Raw genomic sequence first — 14150 nt, 5'->3', positions numbered from 1 at the left:
ATTGACTGAAACTGGGTTAGCCCAAGCTAATGACTGAAGACTCACATAAATTAGTATACCAATGGCTACACAGTGTTATTGGATTTAACATAGACTGGATTCAGCAGGGATCTAGAAGAACCTTTTTTCGAAAAGACCTTCAGGAAGTATCAGATCCCAAGAATTACCCCTTGGAAGTAATCACAAGCTGATCACACCTGTTTTTTAACTCTGTTGACATTTTGTTTCTTGTGCCCTGTCATGGATTCCACTCCCTACATGCCCACCCCCAAAAGCTCTTAATTTCTCCAAAACGTGATCAGGTTTGTGGTTCCACAGCCTCAATCAAGTGTTGCGGGGCTTGACTATACCTGATATCACCACTATCAGGGCTTCGTTTGACTCACAAGGAAGGCTTCAGTACTGTCTTATGATCTGTTGCCAAATAGAGGGAAACATTACCTTTTTCCTTAATAAAATCTGCAGACATTCATTTGGACCAGGTGAGGGCCAATTACATCTTTTTGACTCTGGGTTTAAAAAAGAGCTTTTTTAAGAAAGAATTTTAATATATGGAAGGTATCTGAGATCAGGTAGTACTGATTCTGTCCCTTTCATCATTTTATAAATAGAAAAACTGATACCCATAGTAATTAAGCCACCTGGCCAAAGTCACACAATTAGTGGCAGATCTTCTGAGACCTCAGCCAGGCTCCTTCTACGCCCCACCTTTGGGGAAGAGAGCACTACTGGCTGGTTTCTGTAAATGTGTAGCAGACACAAGTTGCTAATTCCCAAAGGAGAGCAGCAGGCTCATTCTTTGGTCAGGCTTTTTCCCCAAAGATAACTGCTTCATCCTCTGGGTTGATTCCAACTGTGATGAATCTAATCACTTACTACTACTAGGAGTTAGTACAAGTGGTTCAGGCAGCCATTTGATTGAATAAATCAAGGAATTCTGCAAAACTTGATATGATCAGATCTACTGAACAGAACCCAGGGAAACAGCTATGGGCTCCAGCACCAACACCAGAAAAGAGAAAATTCTGTCTTCTCTGGCACCATTTCTGGCTTCCTGAAATAGTAAAACAGGGGCTTTTAAATATTTATCTGTCCATATTTGTTTTACAGACCATTCTTAAGTTATCTTGTATTCTACCAGTTCCCTTGAGGGGAGCAGATAAGTGTTACCTACAGGATGTCAAAAACCAAAGAATTAAAAATGAGCCAAAAACAATGTAAAAGAGAAGAGGTCCCAGGAAAAACAAGAAGGCAGGGTTTCTGAGGACCAAGATCTGTTTGTGCTCCACATCTTTAAACCTTTCAAAGGGCTAGATCTTTCTCCCAGCATCTCCTTTGTGCTACTGTGCTCCTAACACAGATAGGAGAATGCCCACAGGGACTGAAAATAAAACTGAAGTGTACCAAGAAACAGAAGAAAAGACACCTCCAAACTCATTAAAAAAAAAAAAAAAAAAAAAAGGCAAAATTAAAGCTAAGGTCAAGGTCTTACTTTCCCGGATCTGGCATCTGTGTGCACAGCAACCGCAGGGACTGAAAACTCCTCCGAATTGAATGAATATTTGCCATCCCCATAAACACGACTTCACAGTTTGGGTAATACTCTGCAGAGAATAACAACAGAGAGAACAAAAATATGTTGAATTTAAAGCCCACATGGCCAAATTTAAAAGCAGTAAGGAGGCTATAAAGCAAATCCATTATAGTTGCTGACTAATGAAACTGCAATGTTTTGATGCCTATTAGTCTAGTCCTTTTATGAGAGGAAAAACAGCGCTTGAATTTAGCTGTTTTTGCAAAAAGGAAAGTTAGATTTGTGAAGATATGGACATAAAACAGAAGCTCTTATTTTTTAAGAAAAAGATCTATAGCCTTCCATCTCCCCCAGGTTGACTTCGTGGGTCACATCTAACTTGTAGTTCTGGAATCTCTTTGAGAAGAACCTGGCAGAACAATGCATTTTATGCATTCACATTTCACCTTCATACAACTGCTTTTAATTTCCAGGTGAGATCACATCCGAATAAGGAGCTTGGAGCCTCTACGTGCTCCATCGACGCACAGCTGGCACTGAAGGGGTCCCTGCTTGGAGCAAGTCAGCAAACAGTGGGGGCCCTATAGGTCAGGACAGAGGTGCACTGCTAGCGTTCTGGATTTACTGCTTCAATTTCCACCCCAGGTTTTCTAAGTAGAAGCCATGTGGGAAGTTTTCTGTGAGGTCAGTGATGAGTAAACCCACTGTCAAAGGCAACAAAAAGCTTTTAGAAGGCTGAGAAATTGAGCCACTAAAGCAGCAGCTTCCAAACATGAACAGGCCTTATCATGGGGAGGATTTACTTTCTTTATCACCTAAAGGTTAGGAAGGAAGATTATTTGGTTTCACTGCACCTCCTCCTCCATTTCTTCCCTGAAAAGAAACTATAGTGTTAAGAATCCAAACAGCTCTGGCTCTCTCAAATAGGCTGAGGAACATGGTTTGCTATTCATTTCAAATTGAAAACTAAGACCCAGCTGGGCCTGTGCTCGACTCACAAGAAAAGTGTTAGGGAACAAAGCACCGCACACCTCACCTGGGCATTCACAGCCTCCTCCTTTGGCTCGGTTCGCCACAGCTGCTGCATAGGAGCGTGCATCCAAGATCAAAAGCTTCTGCGGTTGGATGGCTAAACTGTCTGCTCCTGAAGCATTTGATAGAGAAGAATCTAGGAACATCAGGAGTGAGGATAAAAAACTAAACGAACCCATCTCTCCCAGAATTGTGCAAAATAAGAGCCAAAAACACCTACCACAACACCAAGGAAAAAAATAAACAAAAACCCTCGATTAAGTGAAACCCATCTAACCAGAACCTTGCTACTAAGACTTCTCTGTTTATCCTCTGTTTTGTCTACAATCTCCTTTATCTCATGTCTACGTGTATAGTCTTTTAATGAAGCCTGGTGTCTCCTGCCACGGTCCGGAGAAATTCCAAGTCCCCTATCACATATATACCCCATTCTTGTCCCAATGATTAGAAAGACAACCAACACACTAGCCCTCTTAAGCCAAGTCTGAAACAGTATTCTGGATCTTTGTCAAGACCTACGACTCCTCAAATAATCCCATCAACTGAAGCTTCACCCTCTCTCTCCTATGAAACAAATTATATGTCTTATAAGGAAAAGGCCACTTCAAGAAAAAGTTCTCACAGATACTCTAAAAACTGCTGCCATTGGGTCCAGAGAGCATCTTACCAAACTCCACATCAGAAAGGTCTCCTGCATTGGGAAAGTCTCGAGAACTGTTCCTAGTCGACGGCTTGCTGCCACTTGATCGGGAGTCAGAGGCACAAGCTTTGGCTACCGACTGCACCAGGTGCTCGTCATCAGCATTTCGCCAGCCCCACCAGCTGACCTCTGGCTGTCCACAGCGGGCAATGACAGCTCCATTACTCTGGTGCCTGTGCAAGGAACAAGACACAGAGCTATACCCATCTCAGTGGCCCCATTCCGATGCTCTGTGCTCACACAAGTAAGGTAGTGGATTTTAAATGCCTTAATGAAGAGCTTGAATACAGGTAAATGATGGCTTAGTTTCAAGTCCTCTCAGGGTAGAAATCTTCTATAGCAACAAGAATAAACAACAAAACCTATCTGAATCTTTCTTAAAAATCGTATTTTAGAGACCTTTGTAAAGTTACTAACAAAATGATAAATGTGTGCTCTTAGAAAAAACAAATTTACATTCATAAAGTAAATGTTTCAATCTTTAAATTTATATTTGGAAAATTGGGTAAAAAATAATCTACAAATACACTTAACTCTGCTCCTCAATATTGAAACATTAATCTCTCCTTTTTAATACTGCACCTGAATATCCTAGCCTAATAGATGCTGACAGAGAAAAACTTGTTTCCACAACAACTTCTGAGGGCCCACTACAGGAACTGTGCTCTTATGATTGGCTTGGGGATTCTTTTCAAAACAAGGTCCCACCTTTGGGACTCAAAACACTTACCCGGCCCACAGTGGACTACTCTACAAACTCTCCTGAGATTTCATGACTCACAAATTGCTCTTATTATAGGCAGATAGCTCAATGCACCAGCTACCTTTCCTTAAGCTCTCAGAAGGAACAGCATAAACCTCAATAAACCATACTCTGATCCTTTTTTTTTTTTGATAGATCCTTTTTTTAAAAACTAAGACCAGAAATCTTACTCAAAAGTCTACTTTAAGATGATATTAAAACCCAGTCTTTTCCTAGTTAGGAATTTAGTTAAGCAATTTTAGCAATTAAAAACTTATAAAAGTGGGCGCCTGGGTGGCTCAGTCGTTAAGCGTCTGCCTTCGGCTGGGCATGATCCCAGAGACCTGGGATCGAGCCCCGCATGGGGCTCCCTGCTCCGCTGGGAGCCTGCTTCTTCCTCTCCCACTTCCCCTGCTCGTGATCTCTCTGTCAAGTGAATAAATAAAATCTTTAAAAAAAAAGAAGTTACAAAAGTGTATGTGGCAATCAGAAGGTATAAAGTTCCAATAAATGCTGTAACATGGATGAACCTGGAATATGTTATGCTAAGTGAAAGAAGCCAGTCACAAAATGCCACATATTGTATGATTCCATTTATTAGAAGTGTCCAGAATAGGCAAATCTGTAGAGACAAAGCAGATTACTACTGACCTGGGGCTATGGGGATTGTTTGTTATAAAAGTAGGGACACACTGGTGGCTCAGTCGGTTAAGTGGCTGCCTTCAGCTCACGTCATGATCCCAGGGATCTGGGACTGAGTCCCACATCAGGCTCCTTGCTCAGCGGGGAGCCTGCTTCTCCCTCTGCCTGTAGCTTCCCCTGCTTGTGCCCTCTCTCAGACAAGTAAATAAAATCTTTAAAAAATAATAAAAAAATAAAAAGTTATAAAAGTAATTGGTTCATTATAAAACTAAGTTAGCAGAGTAAGAAGCTGGTAAGCAAAAAATTTAAATGCCCCCCAATTCTATCTCCCAGAGGGGCAGTGTCCGTGTCTTACTTCCCATTAAAATCTAAATACAGGGGCTGGTGATGACTCAGTGGGTTAAGCATCCAACTCTTGGTTTTGGCTCAGGTCATGATCTCAGGGCCCTGAGATGGGAGCCCTACCTCAGGCTCCAAGCTCAGCACAGGGTCTGCTTGCCCCTCTCCCTCTGCTCTTCCCCCACCTTACATGCTCTCTCTCAAATTAATAAAATCTTTAAAAAAATCTATACATATATTCCTACACACATATAACACATATGGAGGAGACAGATTTAAACAAAACATACTACTGCATCTGTTTGTCATCTTCAAGGAACAATGAGAGAACAATTTTTGTTTTTAATCCTAAAGCTCACCAGCAATCAATGAAATTCAACAAGAACCATATTCCACTGGAACCATCAGTTTGCCTGTAGTTTTTAAATCCACCAGAAGAGAGAGACAAGTAATAGAAAGCACTTGCCAATATGCTCAATTGGCTCACGGGCTGAAGGGAGCTCAACTGGAAATAAAACCTAATTCCTAAAATGCCTACTAGCATATATAATAGGCGCTGGGAAACAACAGAGCTGACTGATGCCAAACCTTCACAAAAGAGGCTGGCAGGGCCTTTCCTGAGCACCCTCCTTTTCTGCAATGCTCCCAGCAGTGCCCAAGAGTAACAGAAGATGGCACTCTTCAGCCTGGATCTTGGGTTCAAAGGGTCATGGCACTGAGCTGTTGTAATAAGCAGTTTTCTGCAGTCTTCCAAAATGCTTCTGACTGCATGATCAAGAACTAAAACAATACAGCTAAAAATCACTAAAGAGCATTTCTACCTTTAACAAAAAGAACGAGGAAAAAGTATGAAAATTAAGATATTCGATGGATGAGTCCCCTAATGAACACTGAATGCTTCAATTTTATACCAAAACACATAAATATTTAAACTATCCCTAAGTTAATATTACGCAAGCTCACTAAAGGACTAGAAATTTCTAATAACCATTCAATGCACAAAGAGGGGGAGCTGTGACTTGCACTACAGATGGATGCCCTTTGCACCATCTTGCTGTGTTAGAGCAATCTCTGTCTTCAGGGATAAATCCAATTAAACACTCTCTCATCACAGTGGGGGGAAAAACACTAATCAGGCTCTGGTTCAGCATGGTGCTGTCAAGTAACTGCTGCTAGCAACCTCAGGAAGCATTACTGAAATCTACAGACAATTAAATTCAGTAAAGTATGCTGGATTCAGAAGCATCTTGCCACCTGGGCTGGCAAAGCAGACACTCACAGAGTATCCCCAAAACATTCTTCTATATATCCCTTACAACGCTCCCCAACAATTTAACAACCCAGTTTGGGGCTCAGAGATACAAGACACATGTTCCAAAACAGAGGCTAGTTCCTAGAAGCCTATCTGATTTTGTGTGAACTATACCAAGAACTTTCTTCTTCTTCTTTTTTTTATACCAAGAACTTTCATTTGTAATCCTCTGAGAGCAGATTTTCTCAGAGAAACTGGAAATAAATTTCATTTATATATATATAGTCTCTAGACAGGGCTAGGGAAAAAAACAAACAAACATAGCACTAGAATAAATTTTAGAAGGGAAAAAAAGGTTTCCCCCGTTTATTCTAAGAAGTTTTTAACTTGCACTTATGGGCTTCTCTACCAACAAGGAGAATCCACCTAAAGCCCTGTACTTTGAAAATGACAGTCCTTCCCCCTTATGCTCAAAGTCAGCAAACCCTACAAATGCCAGGGCTGCTGATCTAACACAGCTGTTGGCCACAGAGCAGCAGCTGGCTGCTTTCCCTATTTGAGCTAGGCCGATCACTGATAAGACACAAATCCTTTCAGCTTTCCCTGCTCTCTAATTCCTGTGTCATCCTTGCCACTTGAGTGATAGGTAAAATTTGGTGACCTACTTTTCTAGGGGTGTCTGAAAACAACAGTGATGAAAATTGAGATTGAAAACTTAATGGATTCCACTGGGCCAGAAACAAATACTTTTTCATCTCTCTCTATTCAGGATGGCCATCAGAATTTACCATCGGTGGACTAAATGAACAAGCTGGTTACCTCGGTGGAAATTCCACAAGGAGATAAATCCCTCCCTACAACCTCAGTATTTCAACGGAATTTACCATCGGTGGACTAAATGAACAAGCTGGTTACCTCGGTGGAAATTCCACAAGGAGATAAATCCCTCCCTACAACCTCAGTATTTCAACGGAATGCTTCCTGGCATGAAAGTCTCTAAGCCCCACTGGTTGGGCCCAAATTCAAGGAAAGCCCAAAAAGTCTGCAAACTGGAAAAATGTAATGGAGAATATAAATATTATAAAGAGATGACATCTTAAACAATTTCAAAATAAGAGAAAATGACTTCTTCAAATCTTAAACTGAGTCCTTGAGAACTGAGCTATTCCATGAATTATATATGAAAGCAGCCCCAGGAATACAACCTACTCCATGTACTGCTTAGGGAAGCCCAGTATTTACAGATTCATTCAGGTGGCACAGCATACCTACACAGTAAGACCTTCATTCCCATTTTACTAATTAGGAACAGGCTGAGGTCAGTTAGGGAATTTATTCAAGCTGCCTTAGCAAGAACATCAGTGAAAAGATCTGAACTCCCAAGCCTGTGCTCGACACCACGCCACCATCCCCTTCTAGAACTTGCCTCCCTTGGCTCTCGTGCCTTTGATCTTTAAGATCTTCCATCTAGCCAAGCTCTAGCTGCCTTCTTTAACTGCTCCCTCTAAAAACAAAGCTCTTTCATGTGTCAAAGTTTCGACCACAAAGACAATCACAAATGACTCAACTCTCACTTTCCAGAACTCCTCTTTCTCAATCCAAAGGCCAACAGTGGAAGCTAAATGCAGTAACACATTACCTTCCCATAGAATGTCAGAGGATCTTAAAATAGCAAGACGAGCCACTTCTCTATTAAATTTTTCTTATCACTTGAACCATCAGCAAGTACTCTGGATGTGGTAAGTACTGGTGTGTCACTGAAGAGTGGCTTTAACAATAAGGAAGCACAAAATTGCCTGGGAAGTTCTCTGAACCCTTCCTTTCCTTCCCAGGTTAGCGGCTGCAGAGCAGCAGATCACATGCAGTGGGCAGTAGCACCAGACCAGGCTGGGCCTGGCCAGGCTTACTTACCTGTAGACGACAGCAGGGATGCGCTTCCAGGACCTGAAGCTTGCTACACTCTCTAGTTCTTTGTCGGTGATCCAGGCAGGCACTATGAGCTCCTGTGGATAGCTACCACATAGCCTAACAGGGAAGGTGAGAAAGAGGGAGTGGGGGAAGGAGACAGGGAGGGAGAAGAGGGAGAGACACTAGGTGAGCCAGCATAAGGATGCTGATCAAGCTACCCCAGAGCCAGTTAAAAGGCAATAAGGAGCTTTAGTTGAGTCTTGGCCTACTCAGCAGAACTATTCGCCTTAGGTGTTTACTTACGTATATGTTACGTAATACTATCTTGGACTGTTTCACTTTAGGCTGCCTTTGGGAATTTGGTGATCTTAACATCTGTGATATAAGGGGAGTCCACACGCAGTTACTTAGTTTCTTCACTGTAACTTTCTGTTGTAACAAACATACAGGTAATTTCTTAACTACACAAAGTGCACAGTCCAACTACAGAAGTGAGTCTGTCACCTCTACCAGACCCCCTCACTCTTTCAGGCTTCTGTCAAAGGGAAACATGTGAAGAAGGACAAAAGCCCACAATTTCAAGTTTTCAGAGCCCTTACAGAATTACTAACATATTCTTTGATGTGTCCTAATTATAGGTAACAGGTGCAGGCATGGGTATGCAGAAGCAGTACCATAAGTCAGGACATTTGCATACATAATCACAGCCCCAATGACCCAAGTTAGTCATGTGAGTAAGCTATTAATCATGATTTCTATAAAACATACTTCAGAATTATATTCAGGGGGGGGAAAGCTGTTTACGTTAGGAAGGAAGACAGGAGCTGTCTTCTAGTCAAGCTGGTGCCCTAAAAAGCAGTTCTGACAGGTTTTTCACTTAAGGACAATGTCTTTCCAATATTCCTTTTCAAAAGTGAAGGCAAGACGACCTTTAACCCAAATCTTAAAATACACAAATTCCTCCTCCTCCTGCACCACCACCGCCTGGCCCTAGCCTACCTTATGCATTGGAGGAAGATGCAGAAAACACCAAGTAGCTTAGGAATTGGGGGTTTTGATCCTTCTGCACTAAATACCTCCATCGTGTTCTCAATTTCCAGAAGATTAAATATCAGGAATTTAAAAGCCACTGAACCAAGAGAATATCTACAACCAAGAGTAGCTCTATAAACTTAACACCCACAGACTCCTAAAAATAACCTGGGACAACGTGACCATAGTTAATACGCTAACCATGAGTCTTGTTCTTTTGTCTTATTTCTTTTATCTTGTTTAAACCTTAAGAGTAAATTTAGCTCTCCCCTCTTTGTAGTAGGAAGAACTTTCCAGTGTCCTGAAGACTGGTTTCAGGTAGAAATAGTGGACTCTAAGACAAAAGTTAATTTTTAAAACCCATATTGAAGAGCAATTTTGAAAAACAAATGGCTTTTGAACTCAAACATTTTTTTTTCAGCAAGTTTAGCTTAACTTGGTTTTCTGACTTCACCCAATATTCTGATCATTATATTCCTTGTCCTGTAAGTAGTACACTACTTAGTAGTGACCTCTTTAGCAAATACTAGCTGCTTATATGTAGATAAGCAGTTTCCAGCATAGAAAAGGAGGGCTATACATGAGCAAAGCCTGTGGCAGTCTCAGCTCTCTGAGGCCTCTCCTCCAGTCTCCACCTTCATTCTCTGCTTTGACTTGTAACTGAGAACAGGCAAAAAGGTATGACAGGCCTGTAGCTCCTGTTTCTTCACAATACCCCAGGTTCTTACTTCCTTGGTCAATGGCCATGTGAAGAGCTGCATACAGTAACCAGCTGTAGTTTTTCCAATGAAAAATGAAAGGCTACCCATAAACAGACCAGGAAAATTGAGGCAATTCAAAAAACCGAACGATTAATGCTTCCAACTGCTAGAGGGAATCTTAGGAGAAAAATATTAATTCAAATCTCCTGAACAATTTTGTTTTATAGAAATTTGGACCACTAAAATCAGAGCAGTTAACTGCCTCTTCCATACCAAAGTACTTACACCTTTTAAGGGAATAAGTAATGGGAAATATTTAATAGTGCTTTTATTAATATTTAATGATTAAATGGTCATAGTTATGAAGTTAGAAAGAACAGAATAGTACTTATGCCTATTTCATAGAATCTGGAGTAAAATTAGTCATAAAAACTAGCTTCTAAGTGTTTTATCACTGCTTGTGAGATCACTGATTCTATCTCCAGTGTGATGTCAAGTAGTGATGAGACGAATGGAAACTGCCTGCCTACATGAGAACACGGTATTGTCTAGGAAATGCACACACCAGGAAGAATAGAGGCCTGGAGGGGATGGAAAGGAAGGTTCTGGAATCCTATGAAATATCACTTTTCCACTCCAGCGACAGCAATGGGAAAAGAAGGCTCAAGAAGTACTCTGAAGACCATGCAGTTAGATTTAATAAATAAAATTCCATTGAAATAAAATGTCTAAGTTCAGATGTTCTGCCACATGAGAACTGGGGTTTTTGCAAAGGCACTGGCTGTGAAACACAGTCCACAGGCACCGACACAACTCACTTGTACTTCTCATTGATGTTGGAAATCCTCCAGGCGTTGTTCATATCAAAACCCATCCGCTCCACTTCATTTTTAAACCTTGACGTTACATGCTCCCCTAGGGGCCAAAGACAGCAAAAAGAAAGAAATGAATACCATTTTGCAAAACAGGTAGAATGAAAGCATAGCTACCCTGCTCAGTTACATAAATAACATATATTTAGTTTTAGTTTAAAAAGTCCCTGTCAGGATAAGACTATATAAAGGAATGAGGAAATTAATTTTTAACAGAACTACAGCTAACACAATTTACATTAGTTTCAGGTGTATGACAGTGATTCAACAATTACATACATTATGAAATGCTCATCGTAAGTGAAGGTACTATCTGTCACCATACACAGTTATTACAACATTACTGACTATATTCCCTATGCTGTACTTTATATCCTCGTAACTTATTTATCACTGGAAGTTTGGACCTCTTAATCCCCTTCACCCATTTTGCCCATCCCCCTTCCACGTTTTGGCAACCAGAGAACCCGTGTGTTCTCTGTATTTATGAATCTGCATCTATTTTTTTGTTTGTTCATTTTTAGATTCCACATATAAGTGAAATCATATGGTGTTTGTCCTTCTCTTTCACTTAGCATAATAACCTCTAGGTCCCTCCATGTTGTCAAGAATGGAAAATTTTCTTTTTTATGACTCAGTAATATTCCTGTGTGTGTGTGTGTGTGTGTGTGTGTGTGTGTGTATACACATGCCACATCTTTATCCATTCATCTACTGATGAACACCTGCATTGTTCCCACATCTTGGAATTTTGATCAAGAATTATGTTATCTCATTTAATCACTACTACCCACTCAGAGTAGTTATCACCAAGTTCACTTTACAGAGGACAAAATGGAGACTGAAAGAGGTTATTATGGCAAGTCCATCTAGTTCCAAAACCCAGTCCATGTCACTATAGTGGCTACTCTCCTATTTCCACACTCACAGTATACGTAAAAAATAAAATCAACAAGTTCACCAAGAATAGTAATACAAATCTACAACTCTTCATCAGAAACCTGATGGGCCAGATTTCAAAACTTGAGTTTTCTGGAGTTTAAGATGGTGTATATAATAAGTATTAGTTTAACGCTCTCAACAGGGTCTACTAATCAAACATTAATATTTCTACAGTGAAATGCATGGATAATTCACACTAAATGGAATAAGTAAAGCAACAAATAGCTTCATTTCAGCTCAGATCAGGTCAAGCCACTAAATAAGAAAAATCTTTTGATTTTCAGAGCCTAAGAGATTACAGAATTGCAGATAAGAGATCATGAAACTGTAACTGCTAGCACCCAGGAATCTCAGGAAACACTTTACAATCTAAGTAAAGCGCTAAGAATTTGTAAGAACATCCACCCCAACAAGTATTACCTGCCTACATTTGCCCTAATGAAATTGGCTTTCTCTTCCTAAAGACGGCAAGCAACAAATGCAGAAGTGAACCTAACATAAAACTCATTAAATCTGAAATAACTTTCTTTCTTGAAAACACACAGAGTCCTAGGTCAGTAAAAGAAATAAAAAATCATTAAGCAGTATCTCTAATATGTAGTGCTACAGGTTGTAAAATAAAGGTGGGGGCTGGGAGAAACTACAATAACAAATAAAAGCACAAAGCAGACTGCTTTGGTGATCAAAGTATAAAGCCTTACTCTCCCTGGGAAAGGAGCTTCAGAATAGGAAATAGCAATTACTTGAATGAAGGACAATTCTACAAAACTACTTCCCATTTAAACTGCTTTTCTTGAGCTTAAACTAGGTATTATATGTTTCCTGAAGGAGAGCTATAAAAAGATGAAGTGCTGAGATTCAGGAAGAAATAATCAGCTGAATGCATCCCATTTTGGAAAAGTTTGGAAGTGATGTAGGCTTTCAAATAGGAAAAAAGCTATCTGAAATGGGGTGCCATCTGTCTACAAATCGCAAGGAATAGTGACCATCAAGAATATTAGAGTCCTTCACTTTTAATCCCAATCTAAAAACTGTAAAACTATGACAATTTCCAAGTTCATTACTTGAGATTTTTCCCACCTGTGACACAGCTCCAAGTCTTTGCAAAGGTAAAAGTACTTTAATTAATGACTCTTAACATTAGTACCTCCAATCTTAGCATAAACACACAGGATGCCCTAAAAGGACCCTCTAATTTATAATAATCACCGGCAAATTACCACCACCACCATCACTGGCAATCTGCCCCAAGAAAAGCTTAGACGCACCATCAGGGGCATGAAATTCTGAGCTACGCAAAGAAATATATACTGCGTAGCAAGCATAAAACATGTTATTCAAGTTCCTTGAGAACAAGGAATTTTAATTACCTTTGTATCCTCTAAAAACAGTGAGTTCCTAACTTTGAAACTAACCATCACAACCCAAATAAGAATTAGGTTTTACATCATAATCCATGTTTATTTTAAAAAGTTTCACAAAACTACCCACATTTACTTTGTGTGATACATTTTTATATTTTTCTATCCTACATGTTTCATTTTGTATTTCATTCCTTAGAACTTTTGATTTCATGACCCACAAGTGGATCACAACTTAGTGTGAAAAGCAATGCTTAAAAAAAAAATCTAGCAACAGACCTTAAACACATGAGTAATTCAATTGGCTTTTGCCAAACTGTGTTAGAAGTTCCCTTATGTTTATTCAGCTAGAAAAGTGAATGCCAAACACATCTATTTGCTGATTTCCCTTAAGAACTTCCCTCTAAAAATTCTTAGGTTTCCATTGATTCAATATTAGATATACTGTAATATCCCATTTTAAATATTACAGTTATAAGTTTGTTTGGCTTTGAATTTCCATATTAACCATCCTGTCTGCCCTCCCCCCAATGCCCAAATGAGGATGTGTCCTTTTTTAATGTTTAGTATTTCTTGTACAACAAATGCAAACAGTCCAGCAATTCTTATTTTAGTGGGAATGAAAACCTTTTTAAAGCAATGAGACCCTCTATCATAACCAGTGTCAATAGGCAGTCTAAAAAAAGTTTCCCCCCAAAGTCTACCTCCCTGGGTGATTCTGAGCATTCAAGCCCACAATTATAGGCAGCCTAAAGGTCTGGGATAGAAGAGCCAGTGAGGAAGAAGAACTGCACCAGCATCAGAGAAGGTGAGAACCAGCCCTCCCGGATTTTCAAATATGGAAGGAGGAATCACTCTTTTCTATGAACAAAGGTCCCAGTATAGTCATTTAAATGTATACTTACTGGACAACACTCAAACTCAAAAGACAGACTCTGCTGGTAAGGGCTTTGACTTTACACTCAACAGGCAGCTGCACAACAGCTGTTAAGACCCAGAGTCTTATGCTGTTCGTGGTTAAACAAGATGTGCTTAATGGGCGTTTCACAAAAGAGAGGTTAGAGAGATAGGTCTGATGCTACTAAACTAATAA

At 40.0% G+C, this 14150-nt stretch overlaps 1 protein-coding gene and 1 long non-coding RNA gene across 27 annotated transcripts in view; one reads left to right on the top strand and one right to left on the bottom strand.

The window, feature by feature from the left end:
• The window catches only part of LOC130542480 (uncharacterized), a 94227-nt gene extending 85962 nt beyond the window's left edge, over nucleotides 1–8265 (top strand). For both annotated transcript variants that reach the window (XR_008957056.1, XR_008957054.1), the window contains one exon: nucleotides 7011–8265. This is a non-coding gene — a long non-coding RNA (uncharacterized LOC130542480). The remainder of the gene's footprint in view (nucleotides 1–7010) is intronic.
• Nucleotides 1–14150, bottom strand: part of MTMR3 (myotubularin related protein 3) — a 137487-nt gene that overhangs the window by 15384 nt on the left and 107953 nt on the right. For all 25 annotated transcript variants that reach the window (XM_044379002.3, XM_048221279.2, XM_026484787.4 and 22 more), the window contains 5 exons: nucleotides 10701–10797; nucleotides 8153–8266; nucleotides 3234–3439; nucleotides 2571–2702; nucleotides 1493–1604 (listed from right to left, as the gene is read on the bottom strand). In XM_044379002.3, coding sequence (XP_044234937.1) covers nucleotides 1493–1604; nucleotides 2571–2702; nucleotides 3234–3439; nucleotides 8153–8266; nucleotides 10701–10797 — 661 coding nt within the window. The remainder of the gene's footprint in view (nucleotides 1–1492; nucleotides 1605–2570; nucleotides 2703–3233; nucleotides 3440–8152; nucleotides 8267–10700; nucleotides 10798–14150) is intronic.

Source organism: Ursus arctos, unplaced genomic scaffold (assembly GCF_023065955.2).
Source record: "Ursus arctos isolate Adak ecotype North America unplaced genomic scaffold, UrsArc2.0 scaffold_34, whole genome shotgun sequence".
NCBI lineage: Eukaryota > Metazoa > Chordata > Mammalia > Carnivora > Ursidae > Ursus > Ursus arctos.
This window is presented reverse-complemented; position numbering and strand designations above follow the sequence as displayed.